Here is a 21,600-nt window from a genome sequence, read left to right as displayed (position 1 = left end):
TTTACAAGAATTATACGATTAAAGTTAAATATACCCATTTCCAATGTAGGTTAAAAATGTGACCATATTGGAAAGTTTAAATTTATAATTTTCAATACCACGTTTCGAAAAGCACTCAAAAAATTGATGTTTTTGACTTTATGTTTTGAATTAGTAATTAATGCGCGCGCAGGCGTTGGCGTGACATATTTTGACGTTAAAAACGTTAAATTAAATTTGATTTTAAAACAATAACGTAACGAACGAAGTTGATGTGGTACATGGTACTCTGGTCTCTGGTGGTAGTGGTACTGCGGTAGTGGATGCGGATACTCCAGCAAAAGTTTTTACCTGTAACCTGTCTAAGGTGATGTTTACTTTATTTTAAAAAAAGTGTACATGGAAGTGGTGTTTTAAAATGGATAACGCTCGAATTGAAAATAAAGAAAAAGTGGATGAAAAGAAGCTTGCTAAAAAAATAAATAAGAAGCCTCCACATGTAAGACAAACTTTGACCAGTAAATATCGAATGTTGCAAGCAAATCCCCTGTTAATGCACGAATTGGGAAAAAAAGTCAACTCTAGCAAATTATGTGATAAAGATTTTTTAGTCAAACCTCAGCTCAGAACTTTGGTGGAGGTTTTGGATTCTAATGCTGTACTATTAAGTACCAAAATTAAGTCTGAAGAAGGCGCATCGGGAGCTGTTTTAGATCAACATAAAATATTTATTCACAATACAAAGAATGTAACAAAAAATAAACATTTAACACAGCGGCCACCTTCAGACTCTAATAATGTAATGAAGAGGAATTTAATGAATTCACAAACTTCTTTTAAAGACGTTAGTTTTGCAAAACTGCAAACTTTGAAAGAAAAAAATTGTGACATATTTGAATTAAAAGAAAAGGTAATCATGAAAAGTACAAAGTTATCAGTGACTAATGACAAAATTACATTATATCATAACAAGGACAGCAATCAAACTCAGATAAGAAGACAAGACAATTTGTTGAATCCAAATTCAAAGGAATTGACAAGAAGATTGAGTACATGGTTAAAGCTGAAAGGGAAAAGTTTTAAAAATTACCATCACTTGAAATGTTTTGGAGTACATCATGCTTCAAAATATGATAAGCAAATATTAACATCAGAGTCAGATTCAAATAAAGAAAACATTGAAACTGAGTCAAAGATTATTAATGAAAATTCAACCACTGTCCAGTCTAATGTTCTCAACCATGTTGATAGTCATGGTCATGGTGGTTTTGACTTGTCTGCTATTGCACAAGATGCATTGCTTGATTTACATAAATTGATTTTAGAAGTAATTAATGCTTTCTATTTACATGTATGTAGGTATATCTATTTTATGATATTTCTTGTAGGGCTATTCTTTAGAACAATGTGAAATTTGGCTTAAATTAATCAAAAAAAGGTACCCACTCGTTGAACAAAAGCCACAATATTGGGAATGCCGTGCAGCTTTAGAACAGTCAAGGGGAAACATCAATTTGGCAGTTGAATGCTATAAAACTGCCATAATACAGGGTGCTGAAGTAAGTTGCAATATACATTTTCTCAATTTGTTTTATTAGACTTTGTTCTAGATTGAAAATGTAGAGGAACATCTGGACCAACTCTTACAAAAGTTCAGTTTATTGAATATCAGTAAAGAGACACAATCTTACAGAAATAATGACAGGATGAAAATTCTTGAAGATGCTAGGAATATATTTAAATCCAGCGTCATCCAGTTTGCAGTTCAAGAAAGAACTCTGAGAAGGTACATAGTTGTTTTAAATCATGAAGGATGAACCATTTTCTATATTTAAAATTTTACATATAATTTTTTCTAAAGTGCAGTTTCTAGTTCATCCTTCTTTCAATTTTAATCAGACTTGTGGTTATTGGCCAATCACATTTTCAGAAAAAATAAAGAAGGAATATTAATTGAAAGAAAATTAGTTGCAACTCCTGTCCGAAGAAGCACACGATTATCAAGATCTGGATTTGTTTCTACACCTGGAATTAAGATTTTTTCTTCATTACAGGATGTTGACAGTTGCCTAAGGAGTACTCTCAACTTTGAATGTAACAACGCCTTAAAAGAATAAATATTTGCTGTATACTTGAATTACAATATTCAATATTCATTCAATACAAAATTCATAATAGCGGTTTGAATTATATAATTTTTAATTGACCTTAAACAAAAACAAACATCTAAAGTTAACAATAAAATTTAACACAACAATAATATTACCAACCTATGAAAAAAAGTCGCAATCATTTAAAATCACCCGGTACTTACAGTATTAACCCTCCACTACCCGGCGGCACGGCAATTTTGCCGGAGTGCATACACTATTACGGATATTACTATCAAGTAATAGAGGTATTTTCATATTTGGTGGCGGAAACAAAAGATTGAGAAATGTCACAAAAATGTATTGTCAGTGTCAAATTTCTCATAAACGCCGTAAAAAGGAATGTCTAGGTAAATTTAAATTTTCGCTAAATAGATTGAAAAAACAAATTCTAAGGAAACCAGTTTTTGTCAGTGCTTCAAAAGGAAAAGTTATTCTCATATAATCAAACGTATTACAAATTATTTCTCTAGTTCGACGATGAATAACTTTTTTATTGCCAATTTGCTGCATTTCTGTCGCAATCACGAACGTCTTTAAGAAATTTGACACTGACAAAACAAATTTGTGACATTTCTCAGTCTTTTGTTTCCGCCATGAAATATGAAAATATCTCTAGTGCAGTACTGATCAACATCATTACCGGCGTCTCGCCTCCGCATTTTGACTTTGTTGTGTTTTATGTTCTGTGTCAATGTTAAGGAATTTCCTTACGATATGACATGAGTATAATAATATACCTTTTTGAATTTCAACTACCAATGTGTTCCCTAAATCCAGAATTTCCCGTTGCTGAAATTATAGGTGGTAAAATCGAATTTTTTTCCAAACTCCAAAGATTTCTCATAGCAACGGAGAGCTCTAAATATTTATTCATTTTTGTGTTATATGCCTGTGTTATATTATGGGAATTTGGAACAGCTATATCTAAAAGATATGCTTGCTTTTGTTGTTTATTGAAAATAATAATGTCTGCTCTGTTATGCTGAATGTGAATGTCAGTTAAAACTGTGCGATCAAAATGTAATTTGTAATTGTCATTTTCCAAACAACTTTCTGGTTTATAAATATAATGTGGTTGTGTATCCTTTAATAAATTGAATTTAACAATTAAATTCATGTGTATCATTTTAGCGAATATATCATGACGGTGCAAGAAGAAATTATGTATTCAATGGTTTCCCCTTCAGTTCTGCAAATCCTACATTTATCGATGATCGATTGCAAACCGAATGTGTTTTTTTATAATTTCGTGTATTGATAAAACGATCTTATATTACAAATACAGGGTTATTCTAAATGATTGTAGTCGAAGTAGGCCATGCCCATGTTATTACGTTTTTGCCGCTTTCATGTGAAATGTCAGTTGTGTCGCTGTCACTGTCATTTTTTAGGTGAAAAGTGCGGTGATGAGGATTTTATTTATTTTTGATAAATTAACGATTGAATCCAGAAATATTGAGTTGTTCTACAATCAATTTTATTAAAAATATTGAGTTGTTTTGCACCCAATTTAACACATCATTTTGATGATTTTTTTATGTGGAGCGGCAACCACAATTTTACATTCAGTTTTCACGCCTACTTCGACTACAATCATTAACCCTGTATAAAACCCTCAGTCTCAGGGTGAATATTTGATTTCTTAAGTCATGCATGAGAAGCCTGAATATTAATTTCTGGTTGTTCCAGTTCTTTAAAATATCTCCCATGTTTTATATTTGCTATAGTGTCAGGTGTATTTGGCTCAGTAATATCTGAAATTATATTATCACTTAAATTTAAAGGTGTGTAACCTTTATCCGCTGAAACCAAAGCATTAAAAAAAGTGTTATCGCGAGCTCTATTGAGAAAATAATTTTTTAGTAAAGCAATTTGATTGTGTAGTAGTGTTTCTAGATTTGAAAAACCCCTACCACCATTTTCGCGTGGTAAATTAAATCTTCCAATAGCAGATTTGGGGTGATGTTTGTAAAGAACTATGGTTTTAACGTTTATATTCTGTAAATTAGTTTTGGACCATTTTATAACACCAAAAGAATAGGTCAACAACAGTTATTAAAAAACGATTATTAAAAGCAATTTGAGAATCTGACAGGAGTAGCATGAAATTTTATCCGCTTTGACAGAAGACAGACTAGGAGGACGATTTATCCGCGATAAACATTTTCGATTGGATGAAAGCAAGCGCTCTGCCTCTGACTGTCTGAACCGTGGAGGGAGAAAAGACTGGAGATGGCACTAATTCAAATAAAGGTACCGGCCCGCGAGTCATAAAAGGTTTCTGAATATAGACGCTAGGCCAATTGCTTCCTTCGCCTTCCTTCCAGGCGCATTGTGCTTCTTTATCTAACGCATTGTGGACTGGGTCAGACTGGGTGATAGACTGGGTCATAAAAGGTTGTTGCACGTGCTTTTAGAGGGTTCGGATTTTTAACATGGGAAGCATAGGAAATGCGAAATGCCATCTCCAGTCTTTTCTCCCTCCACGGTCTGAACACACACGTTTGATGTATGTGGGAATTAATCGAGGAAAATGCCACCTTTGTGGTTTTTTGATTTTTGAATGACTATAAGTACTGTCGCGAGCAAAAAATTCTAGTCGTCAATGTCATTTCAAAATGTGGTTAGATTGTCACAAATAAAAAAATTTTCTCTGCCTGATTATGCCCACGTCAACAAAGCGTCAAAAAATTAAATAATCAATGTCATTCAACATGGTGATAGGTTATGATTTTACGATCGTTTTACAATGGAGCACTTCCCATTGCGTCAAAACATGATTTTGACAACCAGTTTTTTTTTTGCTCGCGCCAGTACCAATACAGTATAGTGATATAGTCAAATTTTTACCCTTTTGAGGTGACGTTACGATTTCCTTCCTCGCTTTCTCTTTATTGAAACGACAGAAACAGAAAAAAACAAAAAAAAAGGCACGTTTATTTATTGATGGTCACTTTAAGGTTATTTTATGCTCCTGTCAATTTGACAATTTTTAATTTCTTTCACTTATTACATTGATTACAAACATAACCTTTCGAAGCAATTGTCAACAAATTTGACACATTTATAGTTATTTATGATCAATTCAAATTTGTTTCTGATTCTAGCTCAAACATACGTAAAGTTACTAGATAATGACGTCATCGCAAAAGGGTAAAAATTGGAGTATACCAATGTAAGAAAAAGTATAAAATTATGCAATGAAAGACGTGTTTCATGAACAAACTTTAATTCAACACTAATCTTAAACACACCATCTCACTATTTTATATAGCGAGTCAGTCATAACATTTGACCATTCGTTAGGGTTGACATCGAACAAAAAAGCCAGCTGCAGCTATATAATTCAAAAATGCTCTAAAGTCCGTGATAACTTATAATATACCATAAACATTAACCAAACTAGATTCTGTAATATTATTAACACTATTCCCTATTCCACAAAAAATAAACGAGGTACTTATTAGGGGGGCCAGCGAGCCAGTCGTATTGGGTTCCCACAGGTTCTTATCAGCGCTCAGATATTGTCGGAGCCCGATTTTCCTTACACCAATTTTTTTCATTCATCGTTTAGGTAGGAGAAGAAAAAAGTGGGGGTTGTCATTTGAAAGAATTAGTGATGACGTCATTGCGCAAAAACCAATGACGTTATTTAAAGATTAGACGTCGCAGGATGGTATTTTTCGAAATAAAATCGACTTGTCCGAGCTAAAGTTAGTTATACGTATTAAATAGAGTTGGCTCCATCCTGGTTCCTAGGGTCGTTTTTCGATTGATAATTGGCTGCACTTTTATTGTCAAAATTAGCACTATTTGTGTTTAAATAAAATTATTAATTATCAAAATGTTTCTAGAGTAAAAAATAAATTATAAATATTATGTTAACTATTTAGATTTGCTTACATTTACTTCACAAAATCTGTGGGAACCAGGCTGTCATGTCAATGCAAATTTAACTCTCAAAAACTCCCGTAGGAACCAGGGGCATTTGATTACGATTAACTTAATTTCGCTTCAATAAACTGGCCCTAGGCTAGGTAAATTAAACTAAATCGAGAAACGATGGATGAGAGTGGTTTTGGCCCAGAGGCTGGGTTTTAAACAATGTAATAAAAACGTAGTGCTTTTTAACCATTTTACTACCTTTTTTGTTTTTTAAAATCGGACAATAAATAACGGAGCTACGGTTTGCGGCGCTTTTTAGGAAACAACCTGTAAATGATTTCTGGCTTAATTAAGATAATTCTAACCGCATTATTAATTCTGCCTAATCGGACTAAAATGCCCTTTATTAAACGTCTATTTTACTTTTTAACTGCCTGACCTGAACATGTCTAAAATGACCAAAAATTTGATTTTATATGTTTATTCCCACGATTTTTTCCCAATATTCGAAATCTGGGAAGTTGTTGACTAAAAGTGGTTGAAGCGAATTACATCTGTGTTTTACACAGCACTTATTTAAGATTAGAAGTTATCTCTGACGTTAAGTTACAAATGTTAGAATTGAACTTGCACACCACACGCAATTACTTGCAATCACTCGCAACGTTCCGTTCGCAGATTTTGGTGTACGCAAACGAAAATGTAGTTCGAGATAGGGATGGGCGATATACATCGATGTTAGCCGAACTTCGATGTTTTGATTTCAATCTTCGATATTTTGACATCGATGGTATTCTTTTTCAAACGTCAATATTTTATCGATGTTCGTAATAAAACATCGAACATCGACAAAAAAAAACAAAACAGGAATACAGTTTCCAAGAGATGACGTAAACGGCCCTTCTGGGAAGTCCACGTGTATATTTGGCCCTGACTTCGCAGATCGGGATCGGTTGATCAGTTTCCACTTTCCGCTGCGGCGCTGCCATCGCATTTGCTTTTGCGTTTCATTCTGAGTCTCTCTGATTCTGAGTCTGAGTTGAAAGTGAACAGAACAGAAGTGAAACACTTCTTGTTGTCAATGTTATTATTTTTGCAATCTATTGATAAAAGTTTTTGGAATCTATAATTTTCGTAATTCTAGTTGGATACCTACCTAATTTTAATTTTTTGATATTTTAGTTTTGTACTTTAAACAGTGAATAAACATGATTTTTATCAACTTATTAATTTAATATGTTCAAATGACTATTTTCGTCCCAATTTTTAATACCATCGATGTTTCAAAATATCGATGTTTTTTGTTCGATGTTTCCTACCCATCGATGGTCGCTACCGATGTCAACACCGATATTGAACATCGATGTTTGTGTTCGATGTCCCATCCCTAGTTCGAGAATACCAATTCTGGCAAATCGCTCGCATTTGACCACTTTGCGCATACGAATAGCCTTCGCATTTATTCGAGAATCGCACCCCAGGATCGAGCCTACTTTCTCTTATATATCGAGCGTTCAAATGAAATCCTGGGCTGGGAAGGCGTTGGAAACCCTCAATTGTTGTGCTTGTTTAAAGCGTAGAGTAAAGTGCGTCTATCGATATTTTAAAACGACCTTTTGCTTCCTTCAGTGGTTTATTGCCCGCTAACAAAGATTATCGTAAAAGTGGTGAGTAACCGATCCGCAGGTACTTACCATCTAGAGTTTTTGTTACAGGGTAGGTAAATAATCCCCTAGTAATGAGACCATTATAAACGACCCAAAATGTTAACTAGTGTTTAAAAAGTCGTTTCAAAATATCGATAGACGCACTTTAATTGGAATATGTTGACAGCCTTCGCCCATAATTTATGAACGCGCTCCTGAGTATTTATGAACGCACTCCTGTAGTGTTGATTTTGAGACGTCAAATCTGACAGTTCAGCGTTATACTGTGGTTCAGCAGAGATGGTTCAGAGCTGTGCACTACTTTAAATCAATAATTCGTGCAGATTATTTAACATCGTTTACGAATTATACGTGCTCAGTTGTAATTTTTATAGAACATAAAAATTATTAACGAAATTAAATAGTCGCTACATAATGGAGTTGCAAGATTCTCTTCCCCCAGGATGGGAATGCAAATTAGACGCACTTTCTGGAAAACAGTAAGTGGTGAGAAAAAATAAAATTTTATTTGGTGAAATTATAAATTGTAGTTATTTTGTAAATCATCACACCAAAACTACCACCTGGGATGATCCTAGGACCCGCCAAAGACTTTTCAATGCTTCTTCAAAACATTTTTCCAGTATTGAACAAATACCACTTCAGGTAAATAAATAATTGCTTCAGAAATATAAGATTGTGTGTTAACTAAATTATTCACAATTTTGGTACATGCTGCTTTGTTCTATATGGCAGGGATCTCCAGATTTACGACGCAATTATGTTTATCCCAGTCAAGCTTCCCCTATTCCTGCTTTTCAAAGTGTCAAGGCAAAACCATTACAGGTATTATTATTGTCAATGTGGATTTAGTTATTTTTTTTATTGCTTGTGTATGTGTTGTATAGTTACATACTAGCTTAAAATACAGTGAGCGGCAAAAGTATGGAATAAATTCCTTAAAAATTACACAAAATCTTTTTCAAAAAAATCTTTAGACAGGTCAATTTTAGTTTATAAAATTACATGTTCAGTACCAAAGAAAATTTCAAGTAGTCATTTGTTTTCGAGTGATGACGTCATCGATACTTTTTTTAAATGGAAACCCAATTTTCTTCTTGATTCTGATAGCCCTTTTAATTGTCTAAATGACATTGTAAAAATTTTGTTATCTTACATAAGGAAATTTTTGAGAAAAAAAAATTATAAAGTTGGAAAAAATAAATTTTATAACGACAATTTAATTCATACACTAAAAATCCCATAAGCAGCGGTGTTTTTGTCATTATGACAGCGAAAAAAGTTTGCCCTAACTTTTCCAACGACAAAACGGAACCTAACTTTTGAAAGCGTCTGATTCTAGTAGGTCTGCATCATAGTGATTTACGTATTCATTAAATTGTCTTACCGAATTACACTCAAGCTTTTTTTGTGTGTCGAAGTAAACTTGACATTTATAATTCGAGTTTTGTTGTCTGGCGATAAAACTCAAAAAACTGCCAGAAAAATTACTCGTCCTATGGACTCGTAATTTTTTCAGAGGCAGTTTTTTTCGTTAAATTGCCAGGCAACAAAATTCTCATTGAAATGTCAAGTTTACTTCGACGTGTAATCATAAGTGAAAAAAACAAGACAAAAAATCATAAATCAAGTAGGTAAATCAAACAGTCAAATGTTACTGTCAATTTCATTCGTAGGTATGTGTTATTTGTTTTACAAAACGTTTTCGAAAATTACTAATTTAACAGGAACACAACGTATAGAAATTTTAATTTTAATTGGTGCGGGGATAAAACTAGATTAAACTAAAACAGGGGGAATTTCTTCATAAACTTGCTTATTGTCAACAAGCTGGGGGATGGCAATTCGAACATTTAATTCAATAATTTTAAGTACATTCTTAGGTACTAACACAGTTTTTGACTTTTTTTTTTTTTTCTCAAAAATTTCCTTATGCAAGATAACAAAATTTTGATACTGACGTTTAGACAATTAAAAGGGCTATCAGAACCAAAAAAAAAAAAATTGGGGGTTTCCATTTAAAAAAACTATCGATGACGTCATAACTCGAAAACAAATGACTGTTTGGAATTTTTATTTTGTATTAAAATATGTATTTTTATAAATTAAAATTGACCTGTCCAAAAATTTTTTGAAAAAAAAAATTGTTTAATTTTTAATGAATTTATTCCATACTTTTGCCGCTCATTGTATGTATGTATTACCTATGTGTCACATGTGCCCCTAGAAATAGCAAGCTGCAACCATAAATACTAATTTAAAAAAATTAATTTGTTTTAAATAGCTATCTTTGCAAATGTAATTTTTATTAAACAGACAGACAGAACAAAATAGTTATTTATGATGTGTCAAAAGTGAGATTTTATTTTGTAAGTGGGGTAGATTGGGAAATGAGCGCAGCGAGTTGACCAACCCCACGAACAAAATAAAATCACTTAACACGTCCATCATACATCTATTTTTTATACAACTGGTTTGCATTGCATTAAAAAACGCAGTTTTTAAGCGATTTGGAGCCTTTAAGGGGCTTGTCGAACAAAAAAACGTTGTATTCAACTCGTTCGTGTGTAAATTGGGCCTTTTTTGGCACTCGTGGGCCTTTAAAACGCTCGTTTCACTCGCGTTTTAAAATGGCCCACGCGTGTCAAAAAAGGCCCAATTTACACACAAACTCGTCAAATAAACTACTATTTTTACTAGTGTTAAAATAGTTATTTTTATATTAAGTGCGTGAAGAGTGTTTTTTGTGCATGAAAAGGTCTTTTACGCCGAGACGAAGGTCGAGGCAGTACAAGCCTTTGAATGCACAAAAACATCTTCGCGCACGAAATATAAACAATATTTTTTCTATAATTGATTCAAAAAATTGAAATTAAAAATTCAAATTTTTGAAGGAACTCTGAAGTTTCAATGCAGTGACCATGTTGCTAGGTAACTAATAAAAAACAGTGCGTGAAGTGAAACACAGAAATAGTCGTGTGCGTGAAATCGCATTTCACACACTGTTTTCTATGGTTTCTATGGTTTCGATCTTACTAACAATGCAAAAAAAATACACGTAAAAAAATGACCCACTTCATTCACGGATAACTATGCGTGAATTTCAATTTTTTGAATCAATTATAGAAAAATACTTTTAACACGGTAAGTTATAAAGAGCAATTTTTAATCAAATTAGCTTCCACTAAAAACGTCACTTTTAATGTCAGTTGTATAAAAAAATAATTTCGTATTGGACTAGAAGACTTGTAATAGAAGAAATCCATCGAAAAAATCCATTGCCTAAAATATGCATCTATAGAAATTTGAATTCTTATTCTTATCAAACCGGCGGCGGCGAGTAAATGCAGCTTTGTTTTTGTTTCAGGTATTTTTGTTCTTGAACAATATTTAAATTCGACACTGGTCGACTGCTAGTGTCCCAGAACTGGCGTATCAGCCGTTAACTGTAGAATTTAACATTTGTTCTAAAAGAGATTCTGCAACTATAAACAGTTAAATACTAGGGTATAGTAAATACACCAAAATTAAGTTTTTTTTTAATCACTAACTAATTTTTTTCAACGTTAAAAGTGTAAAAATTGCCGAGGCGCGTCAAAATCTCGTTTACAACGAAGCCTGTGAACGCTGGGGCTCTGAGTTGGGGACTTCTCCGCCCAAGGATCGACTGGTGAAACGGGCCGTTCGCTATTGTCATGGCAATGCAACTCTACGCTGCATTTTGCATTGATTAGGTATAAGCGATCGCAGGCTCCGCACTGGCCGCTCACGCCTAAGAAAGGAGAATGAATAATAATGAACCTTACCGCTGATAACTTCGATTACTGCAACCTTTGGATAGGATAAATTTATATTATTGACAAAATAGTTATTTATGCAACAAGTGCAAAAAGTGAATGATTATTGCACGCGACGTGAAAATTGTCCAAAGAGCCGCAGACGAGTGGGACAACATGTCTAGTGCAATAACACTTTTTGCACGTGTTGCATACAACATTTTTTCTAAGATCGAACAAAAAAATGAGAAAAACACAACGATAAACAACAGTTCAGTCCTGTGCGTCGTGTGTGAAAAATGCAATGAACACTCACTTTTTGCACGATCGTAGACAGACTGTTGACAGATTTTATTGCACTAGTGCAATTAAGAGGCACTTTTTCGACTAAAAACAATGCAATGAGTACTCACTTTTTGCACGATCGTAGAAAAAATAAATAAATCAACGAATTCAATAGGTACTTATCTATAAAAAATTGGGATGGAGCCGAGTCGAAGACCCGCCCTAGTAACTTACCCGACATCAATTTAAACCAATCTGAATTGACCCGAAATACCTACCTTGTCCGTGTTAATCCACATAAAAACACATGCCCTTTCAACTGGTAATGTCAAATTTCCATGTCACCTCATTATTTTTTCGAGCAACCCCCATCCTCTTCCACCTCTCGTAGTCGGATTGACACCAAACTCTATTCGGTGGTCACTATTACAGAGTTATTTCCAGTGGCAAGATCCGAGATTATTTTGTTAAAAGTTTCAGCAGTTATCGCCGTCGATCTATGAAGACGTTTTAAATTTTGAATTATTTTTTTTCATTGAAAAAGTGGCAAAGTAGAAAAAATACTGTATGACATCTCGTTTATAAGGCATTTTATCGCACTTACTCCTTTAGGGCACTCCTCGCTACGCTCGTCGTGGTCTAAAACCGTGCGTGCGATAAAATGCTTCTTATAAGACTCGTATCATAATATACTATTATAAGTCCGTCATATTGGAAAAATCCGCAAATGGTAAACATCGTTTCCGACATAAAAACACATGCCCTTTCAAACGGTAAAGTCAAATTTCCATGTTCCCTTATTATTTTTTCCACCTACCCCCACACTCTTCCACCCCCCGTGGTCCGATTGACACCAAAAGCTTTTCAACTCGAGAGACCACGGGTAAGTTTGTGTTGGTCAGATTTGAAAGCAATCGGTCAAAGCGTTTTTGGGTAATCGTGGGAGAAAGAAAAGTGGGACAGACAGACGCACAGACAGACATCATTCTAAAAACTTCATAAACGTGTTCAGGGGACCTCAAAACGTAAAGATCTAATGAAATTAGCAATTCGAAATTTTGGACCGATAACTTACCCACCTTTGGTCGGGAAGTTAAAAATTTAACGCACTTAAAAAAACCTTATTTCTTTATAAATTTCTGGGGGGGCGCCGCCCCATAGCCCTCCCTCGGCCATTTAAAAACACCTCGCATAAAAAAATAAACTTTGGCAGCTTGTAATGTAAATAACTATTACATTACAAGCTGCGAAAGTTTACATTTAGGTGCGAGGTGTTTTTAAATTGCCGAGTCGAAGCATAAGCTTTCGCAGCGTCTAATATATGTAGTAAACTTTTCATTCTCCCCTCACCATTTTTAATAAAATACAATGATTCAGTGATTATAATAAAATTAGTACAGGGTCATTATAAATGATTGTCCCATCGTAGGTGGCTGTGCGCTATGCTTTAGGTGCGCCGCTACGCCCACTAGTTGTTACAAACATTTATAATGACCGCGTATAAGGTAGCTCTGCATGCTTCGGTTAAAATTCAGTGACGGCCGTACTTTGTCTGATTTACGAAATATCTCTCGTGAATACAATACAGGGGCACGCCACTGTTATCAGACAAATTTCCTTTTTGGTCACCATCACAATGAACGTTTGCTGCACAACTGACGGGGAAGCAGTAGTCAGTAGTGTGTGTGTACTCACAGAGAATACGGGTTTAACTTAGGACAAGCGTGTACACTTTTAACTGCACATTCTTTTCCTCTGTGTGTGTGGCCGGCTTAAGAAGGTTTCACAGTATGGAACAATTGTAAAAATGTGTCAGTTTTATTCTGACAGTTTCCGGTTTTTTTTTTGCAACCAAATGTGGTAGTTTTTTTAACGAGTTCGTATGTAAATTGGGATTTTTCTGGCATGAGTGGGCCACGACGCCCACGAGTTCACACAGGAGAAAATTTTCAAATTTTGACTGTCGAAAAAAATTGTTATTTAAATTTACGGGCGCCAAAAAATTTTTGTATGCAACTCGTTAGTAAAGCTAGTTTGGCACGATACTAAATTTCACAGAAAATTCTGTAAAAATGACAAAGACAGACTATGATCCTGATCGTTCATTGGTCCTGATCGAGGGTCTCTCTCATTTTCTAACAAATTTTCTACAAAATTTAGCATCGTGTCAAACTACCTTTAAGTATTTTTTTTTACTCGGCGGTTTTGCGCACTCGCTTCGCTCGAGCAGCAAATTTTCCTTCTCGTAAAAAAAGTATTACTTTACTCATTTGTTACATAAATAACTATTATGACATTTATCAATTACATATCGTTGAATACTTGGTCAGGTCAGTTTAAAATAAATTTCATTGAAGCAGCAGCATATATTGCCTGCAGAAGTGTGTTGCCGGACAAATCCAAAGACCAGTATGTACGGTCGGTGGACAAAAAAAAATGGGACAAAAATGATAACTGTTCAAGTCCAAATTTGACAAATTTGCACCGTTTATTTCAGGCTTCATAATAAATAGGTTAACTGTAGTAGGTATGATGACATAAGACAAAAATGCCACGTGTGACACTTACAAACATTTGTTTGGCGAGCAAAATAGTATTTTTGCTTACGTTTAGCACTTTAGAAGTAATTGCTCGTATGGTAATAAAGGCGTTGTCCAATTATGTGTTTTTGGAATTTAGTTAGATTCGACATTACAGCTGACAAGTGACAAGATAACTGTCAACAGTGATTGTAAAAGTCAGTTTTATTTTGACTTTATCTTGACAATTAAAAGCTTGGTACAAATGTAAGAAATTTTGAGTGTCCCATTTTTTTTTGTCCACCAACCGTACCATCGTGATCATTAAAAACGACTACACTAGAAATTTGGCAGTGTATATTTGAAAGAATGTTATTGTGACAATTGAAAAATTCCGCAATTATGAGATTTTCAATAAAAACATTCTGCAAACCCAAATACATGATGGTGGTACCATTAGAAACATGCTGCCGAACTGGGTGTTAGCACTAGCACTGTGTTGCGGACGGGATTATTTTCACGGATTTGAAAATTTTAAATATTGAGGTTGACAAACTTTGACAAATCTCGGTACGTTCACTTAACCTAAATTTTCAAAAATCTCAGTGGCATCCCAAGTTAACTGTAGTTGTTTTTTATGATCACGATGGTACAATCAAGCATGAAAATTTCATTAAATGGTGTGCAACGAATGTCGTCCAGGGCCCGAAAGTTTTTCATATTTTTGAAGTAACAGAAAAAACTGCCCGAAATTTTAATGCTGCAACTGTACCGTCGTATAAATCTTTTTACTTTTACTTTATAAAATAGCAATTTTTAACGTATTAAACGAAACAGTAGCACTTCACATTGTGCATGTAAAAAGTAATTTTTGCCAAAATCAATGTTTTGTAGATATTGTATGTAAATTAATAATATGTTTTTCACAGGAAATGAAAAATATTTCACGTTTGAGTCCACTAACAGTGCGAGGAGCCAAAGTACAAGACAGTTCTTTAACGATTCATGCAGATTCCGATGAAGCTGTGTCCAAAATTAGCGCCATGTTTCCCACCGTTTCAGAAACTCACATTCGTTTACTGATGAAAAAGTAAGTACCTATTTAATTAACGTTAAACAATATTTGGTCGCAGAGAGATGATGGAATAGCATCGTGGAACGTTGTCATTCTTGCTTCGTAACCTAACCACGTCTTGATTCACTTGTACATAACCGCTGTTTCATACTAACACACCGCCTTTCATTTGCTTTTCTACCATTTTTTAGGTATCACAATCGAGAAGCTCTTGTGATAAGTGCATTGCAGGTGGAAAAAAATCCAATAACCACACCGGGGCCTTTTGCGACACCCCCTCCTCAACGAAATATTCATCATCCCAGCGTACATGCGTTACATATGACGCCCCCCCTTGGGCTGCGCACCAGCTCCAGGGGAGGCAGTCCGATATTAAGACCAGGATCGGGGACGAACAGCACGTACACAGGCTCTCCGCGAGTCGGAGAAGGTTTCAGAAGTTCTCCGAGGCCTCACTCTTCTCCCAAATTAAAACTAAGGTCCTAAATCAGTTCGTCCCATTATCACCCGATTAAAAATAATAAAGTTATCACATCACTTTTGCCATCAATGTTCTTTTTACAAAAAAAAAAGTTTAAATATGTAATTCGAAATGTTTTGGCATTTTATTCAATTACATATTAATTACTAACGTAATAATGCTATAGCACACAAAAAAGGAATTACGTTAGATATTAAAAATTAGGCAATAAGACTGCACTTCTTCAAACATTTTCGCTGACTAGGTACTCTCATGTGGTAGGTACCTATAAAGTTTCGATTATATCTTCGATTAGGCACTTAAAGAACTTTAGAACTTGAAAAGTTCTTTATTAGAACGTCATTCATTATAAATAAATAAAACTGAATGTGAGTTATGTTTCTGCATTACTGAAATCCCAGCAGAAATGTTGATAAGCTTAATGTTGTTTATATGACTGGTGGTGGTGATCTTTTTGCCTGTATATTTGTACTGATGAATTTGAAGTGATGCGATAACTCTATGTAAGCAGCTTAGGTACCTTCATGAATGAAACCACTGAAGTCCTTTAAAGTGTAGAAAATGTTTTTCAGTTAATATTGTCGAAAAGTATGCTCATGTCAATTTACTGATTGGAGTAAATGAGTAACCTTCACTAATAATCATGTATTATCAGTCTTTTTTATTTAAAAAACATATAAATGTCCCTCGTTATAATGAGGGCATATTTTTCCATAAATGGAATATTACTTAATTCTGTTGAAAATACAGCGTATATTTGTTTTCAATAATAAAATAATTGTGCTTAATAGGTACTGTTCCGGACACGGAATCTTGGCCATTTTTTAGACATTTCTAAAAAAAATTATGTAAACCAATCATTAGTGTCATTAATGAATGACAGTTATTAAAAATCACTTTGAAGTTTTTCTTGTGACATCAAAAAAGCAAGCAAATGACATTATCGAGTCAAAAGTTGGGTTATATTCAATAAAGGCCAGTTCACACATATTTGTCAGTTAAATGTCAGTTGTGGCCAAGATTCCGTGTCCGCAATTGTACATACATAAATAAACTCGGTACAGGGGGGCTTTATTTGAAGTCATTCGCAAAGTTGCGTGTGCGCAAATCAGCAAATGCGAATGGTATTGTGAACGGTCGCTTAGCGATATGAGCAATACCATTCGCATGTTGCTGATTTGCGCACACGCAACTTTGCGAATGACTTCAATAAAGCCCCCCTGGTTTCAAAGACACACTTGTCATTTGCAACAGCATTTTTTTCATATTTCTGAACCAAATGAAGGCACAAAGGGACCAGAAAATCAGTTTGGATTGAATATTTTCCATATAAGTACAGTTTTAAAGTAATTTTAAATGACTAATGCCATAAAAGCGCTGTTGCAAATGACAAGTGTGTCTTTGCAACCTGTACCGAGTTTATGTATATACGATCTGTGCAGGTGTCCTGTAATTATGGTCTTATATTTTAATACGAGTTTGTTGCATTCTTACTAATTTAAAAATTTAGACGAAATGGGATGATTTCAAATATCTGAGAAAAATCATGAGGTGTAGGTACGCGCAACTTTTCATTTTTCAAGATTTTTTGTAAAGGAAAAGAATTCGTTCACTATTAGTTTCAGAGTTTTCTGGAAAAACTCATGTTGAAAATCGAGAGTATAATTACACGACTGTGGTATATCGGTCATATGTAGATACTAACATAGAAAGTGTTAAGTGCTCGATTGTTTGTATAGAACTTGTGTTTCAATAGTAACATTCACTATTTAACAGCAAACGTAACAATAACAGTAATGCTGTTCCTGTGAACACCTGCAAACATTTTCTCCTTAACGAGTTTCAGAAGCATGATTTTATTGTCTTTTTTTTTGTTTTTGTTTTTGTCCAATTTTAGTTCACCCATTCTCCAATTATTAGAACAGTGTCATTCATATTTTCTAATGAAGCGTTATTATTATATTGTCAAACAAGATCAAGATGTTATTTAGTTGCAGGTATATGAAGTCGATATTTCCTCAAGCAGAAGAAACAGTTATTTTGGAGGTGTTGTACAGCAACGAAAACAACATTCAAAAAGCGTCTGAAATATTAATAGACATGGGTTTTAACAGGAAAGATCCGGTAAAGGCGGCTCAACAAAAGTTGCAAACGAAACTCGAAATAAAACAAAAAGAAGAGGACACTAAAAAGAATGAAACACAAACGCCAATAGTAAAGGTTAAAACTTCAGAAGAAAAAATATCACGTAATATGCCTTCGCAAATGTAACGATTAAAAATTTTCATTTTGTTTGCTTGTGCGTAGTTAAAGAAGAACTAAAAAGAAAATACAAAGATGTGGCTGATCATTTGATTACAATCGCACTAGAAAGTGTGGATTTCGATGAAAATAGGGCAAATCAAATCTTAGAAATAATTGTACAAGAGGATACAGACAAAGAAACCGATAAATGCGGACAATTGATCGGTACTGCAGTCGAAGTTGGGTAAGGCGAATACTATCATTTTGTTAATTTATTCATTTATTTTTTCTGTTACAGAGAGGTTCCAGAAGAGTCTGAAATAAAAGTTAAAAGCTTATCAGTATCGCAAAGTAGACAATCGATAAAATCCTTATTAAAGTGTGATAAAATTGAGAAAGATAAAAGTACATACAACAGGTAGAGATACTCGCCTTATGAATTAAATACACATTGATATTTTGTTTCCAGAATTGTAGAAAACATGACCATAGGACGTAGTTCTGCCAATGCAGTAACAACCAAAGGACCAAATCCAAATTTGATACAAGGCCCAAACAGCCAAATTCTGTTGTAAGTTTGAAAAATGTTGGAAATAATTTTTATACGCCGCGAGATAGTTGTCCTACTTATCTCAAGTACCTACTTGATTATTTCATGAGAATCTTATATTTTCACAATGCTTCAAAAATAATGTCATATGTATCAAAGGAATAAATCACTCACAAAGGAACGACAAAGAGGGGGAGTTATAAATTGTGTTTGATTGTTTATATTTTTCCGTGACTCTTTTGGAAAACTGGGTAGACATGACCTCGTGTCGTTTCTTTGTTTACATTGTTCCATTTTTTTCTTAATTATTTTGTATGTCAATCTTAGGGAAGATTACATTAATTGGCAAGGATCGAACCCCAATTTAAGAAAAGGACCCCAAGGATTAGACAGAGGTCCGAACCATTCATTGTTGTTGAACAAATCGTATCAGCCACGTGGTTCAAATCCTGAACTGCATAAAGGTCCCAAAATGGGTTTGGCAAAAGGTAGCATTTTTTCACAGATGAAAGGTGTTACAGTTGGAGAATCTCGAGGAAAGTAACATTTACACGCCCCAATATTTAGTTTTAATGTAAATATTTGATAAAAATTTGTTCTAAACATATTTTGTACAACTTATAAAAATGTTGTCTTAGTTCTAACAACAATGTTTCTGTGCACATTTCTCAATTAAATTTATCAATTAAGACAAGACTATTTTCAATTTAAGATGTTTGAAAAAATAAAAACACCTACATATGTTTATGACAAGCTTGTACCTATATGTGGATAAGTAAAGTAAATACCTTGTACCTATCTATGATTAATATTGTAGAAAGACATCTGTCGAATTTTTTTGTATCATTACTCCGTAAGTATTGTTCATCTTCACCATTCCGGTCGTCTCAATTAACACATCTATAGTCCGGACTCCGGACGCCCTTAGTTGACAAAGTCCGGCGCATACCGAGTGTAGCTTCGTGTCGAGTCGTCAAAAATGGATGCAGAAACGCAAGAGTCAGTGGCGTAACATTTAAAAGACTTTATAGTCACGTAACTCACATAAAACTTTATTAATGTTAAGAAATATTTATTAAATACAATAATGTATTGTAAATGGTACTCGATGTCACTATCATAACTGTCGATGTTAAATTCACCACTCTTGAATAATTATTCTATGAATTTGCACCCGCCACTAACCGAGATATTTTCAAAAGACGGGCGCTGAAACTTTCACCCTCCCGCACAACCGAACCATTTGTTTTTGCCAACTAAGGGCGTATCACAATAACATGTAACACATGATTTTTTAAAAATTCAATTATATTTCTACAGAGGAAAATGTTACAGAACTAAATAAACGCTGTTCAAAAATGAAAAAAAACATTGTCGTGCAAATGACTGGTATCTGTCACTGTGATAAGTAATAGGAAATGTAATGAAAAAAGAGTGTTATTTGCACTAAAAAGGTTTTTGATTTTTGGACAGCGTTTAGCAAAAAGATATTTTTATACGACTTCATTTTACGATTAAAGTTTATAAAAGTGTAGCGTGTCTGTGTATACAAAATAATCAATATTTTTTAATGCGCTAGTGTTTTTCTTCAAAAAACCCAACATACTAAGGGTATTCTTACAAATAGAGGTGATATGTGGGATAAATGATAAGCTTAAGCCTAAGACCACACCTAAGTCACGAGTTTCAGATTTTTTATCAAGTTGTACATTTGATATGGAAAAAAGTGGTAAAAGCACAGTTACATCACAGTGTTACATTACAAAAGTCACATTTATTTATCTCTGCATTTATCCATCCCACCACCTGTTGCTTTAGGTTGGTAAAATTTAAAAAACCCTAGGCAGTTATTTTTCCATACTACCTACAGCGTGATCAACAATGACTGAGCCTGTTGGCAATGAAACAATTGAAAAGTACTGTTTTTTTTTTGTCTCGTAATCCGCACTGGCTGAATTTTTTTAACTTGAGACGACATTAAAAACATTTTTGGTTATGCTGGTTATGTTTATGCTCTTAAAGTCGTTTTCAACGACATCCGTGCTGTCAGTGTCATTTTTAATATGTTGGTGCAGATTGTACACACAAATTCATAACCAGTATTCAGAATATAAGAACATCCTAGTTAAAAAAATGTCAAACAAGAAATTGAGGTTATGGTAAAAGATAATTTATATTTCGTGAAACATCAACAACAAACGGTAAAACTCAATCTTCAACATGGTGTAAAACATCGTTAAACGAAGTTATCCTCAGAATCCGAATCAGACTACATTTTTTGTCGGAAATGATAAATAATAATTTGAATTTGTCAATTTGCCGCGTCAAGATAAATTTACCAAATTAGAAAAGTCAAAATTACTAAACTGAAACAGCAAGTGATGCCAACATACTGTCATACCGACAGCACGGATGTCATTGAAAACGACTATATAAAAATGAACCTTTGATGGTAAATTTCAAATTTGCCAAATTTCATTGTTACCAACAGATTCAGTCATTCTTGATCACACCGTATAATATCATACTGAATTTTATTTTTAAATGGTATAACTGGAGTAACTTCCGGTTATTGACGGCTTCACACTGACAGCCGCATCAGTAGTGGGTCATCCAGACTGAACGGAATGCATCCCACCAACAAAACGGCTTAAAATTTTTGACAGTTTTGTCATAAAATCCCCACTTACTAACATTCAAACCGACCATTCTATGTAGTTTAACGGAATGAAAAGTTTCGTCGGAGTCGGTTTTGTGCACCAATAAAACGGTCGTTTCACCATAAACCGATTCCGGTTATGTCCCAACAAAACGTACCTAGTGACCAGTCAAATTTGACATTTCAAATTAAATATGCTGGTGAATCGTTCGAGAGAAGAGTTAATTTATGTTTAGAGCAAAGTGGGGAGCACTTCAAGAATTTCTTTTAGTAAATTTTCAGATTATTATTCCGAATTCCGGCTTTGATTTCTTTTTGCCGTTAATT

At 34.2% G+C, this 21,600-nt stretch overlaps 2 protein-coding genes across 7 annotated transcripts; both read left to right on the top strand.

Moving 5' to 3' along the window:
- Positions 1 to 253: 253 nt before the first annotated feature.
- LOC138138283 (uncharacterized) lies at positions 254 to 2,116 on the top strand. Of its 2 annotated transcripts, XM_069058129.1 has the most exons (5): positions 254 to 889; positions 953 to 1,306; positions 1,368 to 1,538; positions 1,590 to 1,765; positions 1,910 to 2,116. In XM_069058129.1, the coding sequence occupies exons 1-5, from the start codon at positions 398 to 400 to the stop codon at positions 2,094 to 2,096; spliced, it is 1,380 nt and encodes a 459-aa protein (XP_068914230.1). In that variant the 5' UTR covers positions 254 to 397; the 3' UTR covers positions 2,097 to 2,116. The 2 variants fall into 2 exon arrangements, with proteins under 2 accessions (XP_068914230.1, XP_068914221.1); XM_069058120.1 differs by having other exon boundaries at positions 254 to 1,306.
- Positions 2,117 to 7,939: 5,823 nt separating this feature from the next.
- Positions 7,940 to 20,187, top strand: LOC138122105 (uncharacterized). Of its 5 annotated transcripts, none has more exons than XM_069036247.1 (10): positions 7,940 to 8,163; positions 8,215 to 8,329; positions 8,420 to 8,509; positions 15,194 to 15,354; positions 15,531 to 15,818; positions 17,818 to 18,068; positions 18,128 to 18,308; positions 18,363 to 18,482; positions 18,534 to 18,635; positions 18,942 to 20,187. In XM_069036247.1, exons 1-10 carry the CDS (start codon positions 8,099 to 8,101, stop codon positions 19,156 to 19,158), a joined length of 1,590 nt encoding a protein of 529 aa, XP_068892348.1. In that variant the 5' UTR covers positions 7,940 to 8,098; the 3' UTR covers positions 19,159 to 20,187. The 5 variants fall into 5 exon arrangements, with proteins under 5 accessions (XP_068892348.1, XP_068892339.1, XP_068892357.1 ...); XM_069036238.1 differs by having other exon boundaries at positions 17,812 to 18,068; XM_069036256.1 differs by lacking the exon at positions 8,420 to 8,509 and having other exon boundaries at positions 17,812 to 18,068.
- Positions 20,188 to 21,600: the final 1,413 nt, after the last annotated feature.

The sequence above is a fragment of the Tenebrio molitor genome, chromosome 1, assembly GCF_963966145.1.
Source record: "Tenebrio molitor chromosome 1, icTenMoli1.1, whole genome shotgun sequence".
Lineage (NCBI taxonomy): Eukaryota > Metazoa > Arthropoda > Insecta > Coleoptera > Tenebrionidae > Tenebrio > Tenebrio molitor.
This window is presented reverse-complemented; position numbering and strand designations above follow the sequence as displayed.

Bases quoted from the DNA above. Each gene is read 5' to 3' on its own strand.
- LOC138122105 (XM_069036238.1), top strand. From the start codon at position 8,099: ATGGAGTTGCAAGATTCTCTTCCCCCAGGATGGGAATGCAAATTAGAC. The intron at 18,069-18,127 runs GTAATATGCCTT...GCTTGTGCGTAG, and splicing joins TTCAGAAGAAAAAATATCAC to TTAAAGAAGAACTAAAAAGA. The intron at 18,483-18,533 runs GTAGAGATACTC...TTTTGTTTCCAG, and splicing joins GATAAAAGTACATACAACAG to AATTGTAGAAAACATGACCA.
- LOC138138283 (XM_069058120.1), top strand. From the start codon at position 398: ATGGATAACGCTCGAATTGAAAATAAAGAAAAAGTGGATGAAAAGAAG. The intron at 1,539-1,589 runs GTAAGTTGCAAT...ACTTTGTTCTAG, and splicing joins CCATAATACAGGGTGCTGAA to ATTGAAAATGTAGAGGAACA. The intron at 1,766-1,909 runs GTACATAGTTGT...TCACATTTTCAG, and splicing joins CAAGAAAGAACTCTGAGAAG to AAAAAATAAAGAAGGAATAT.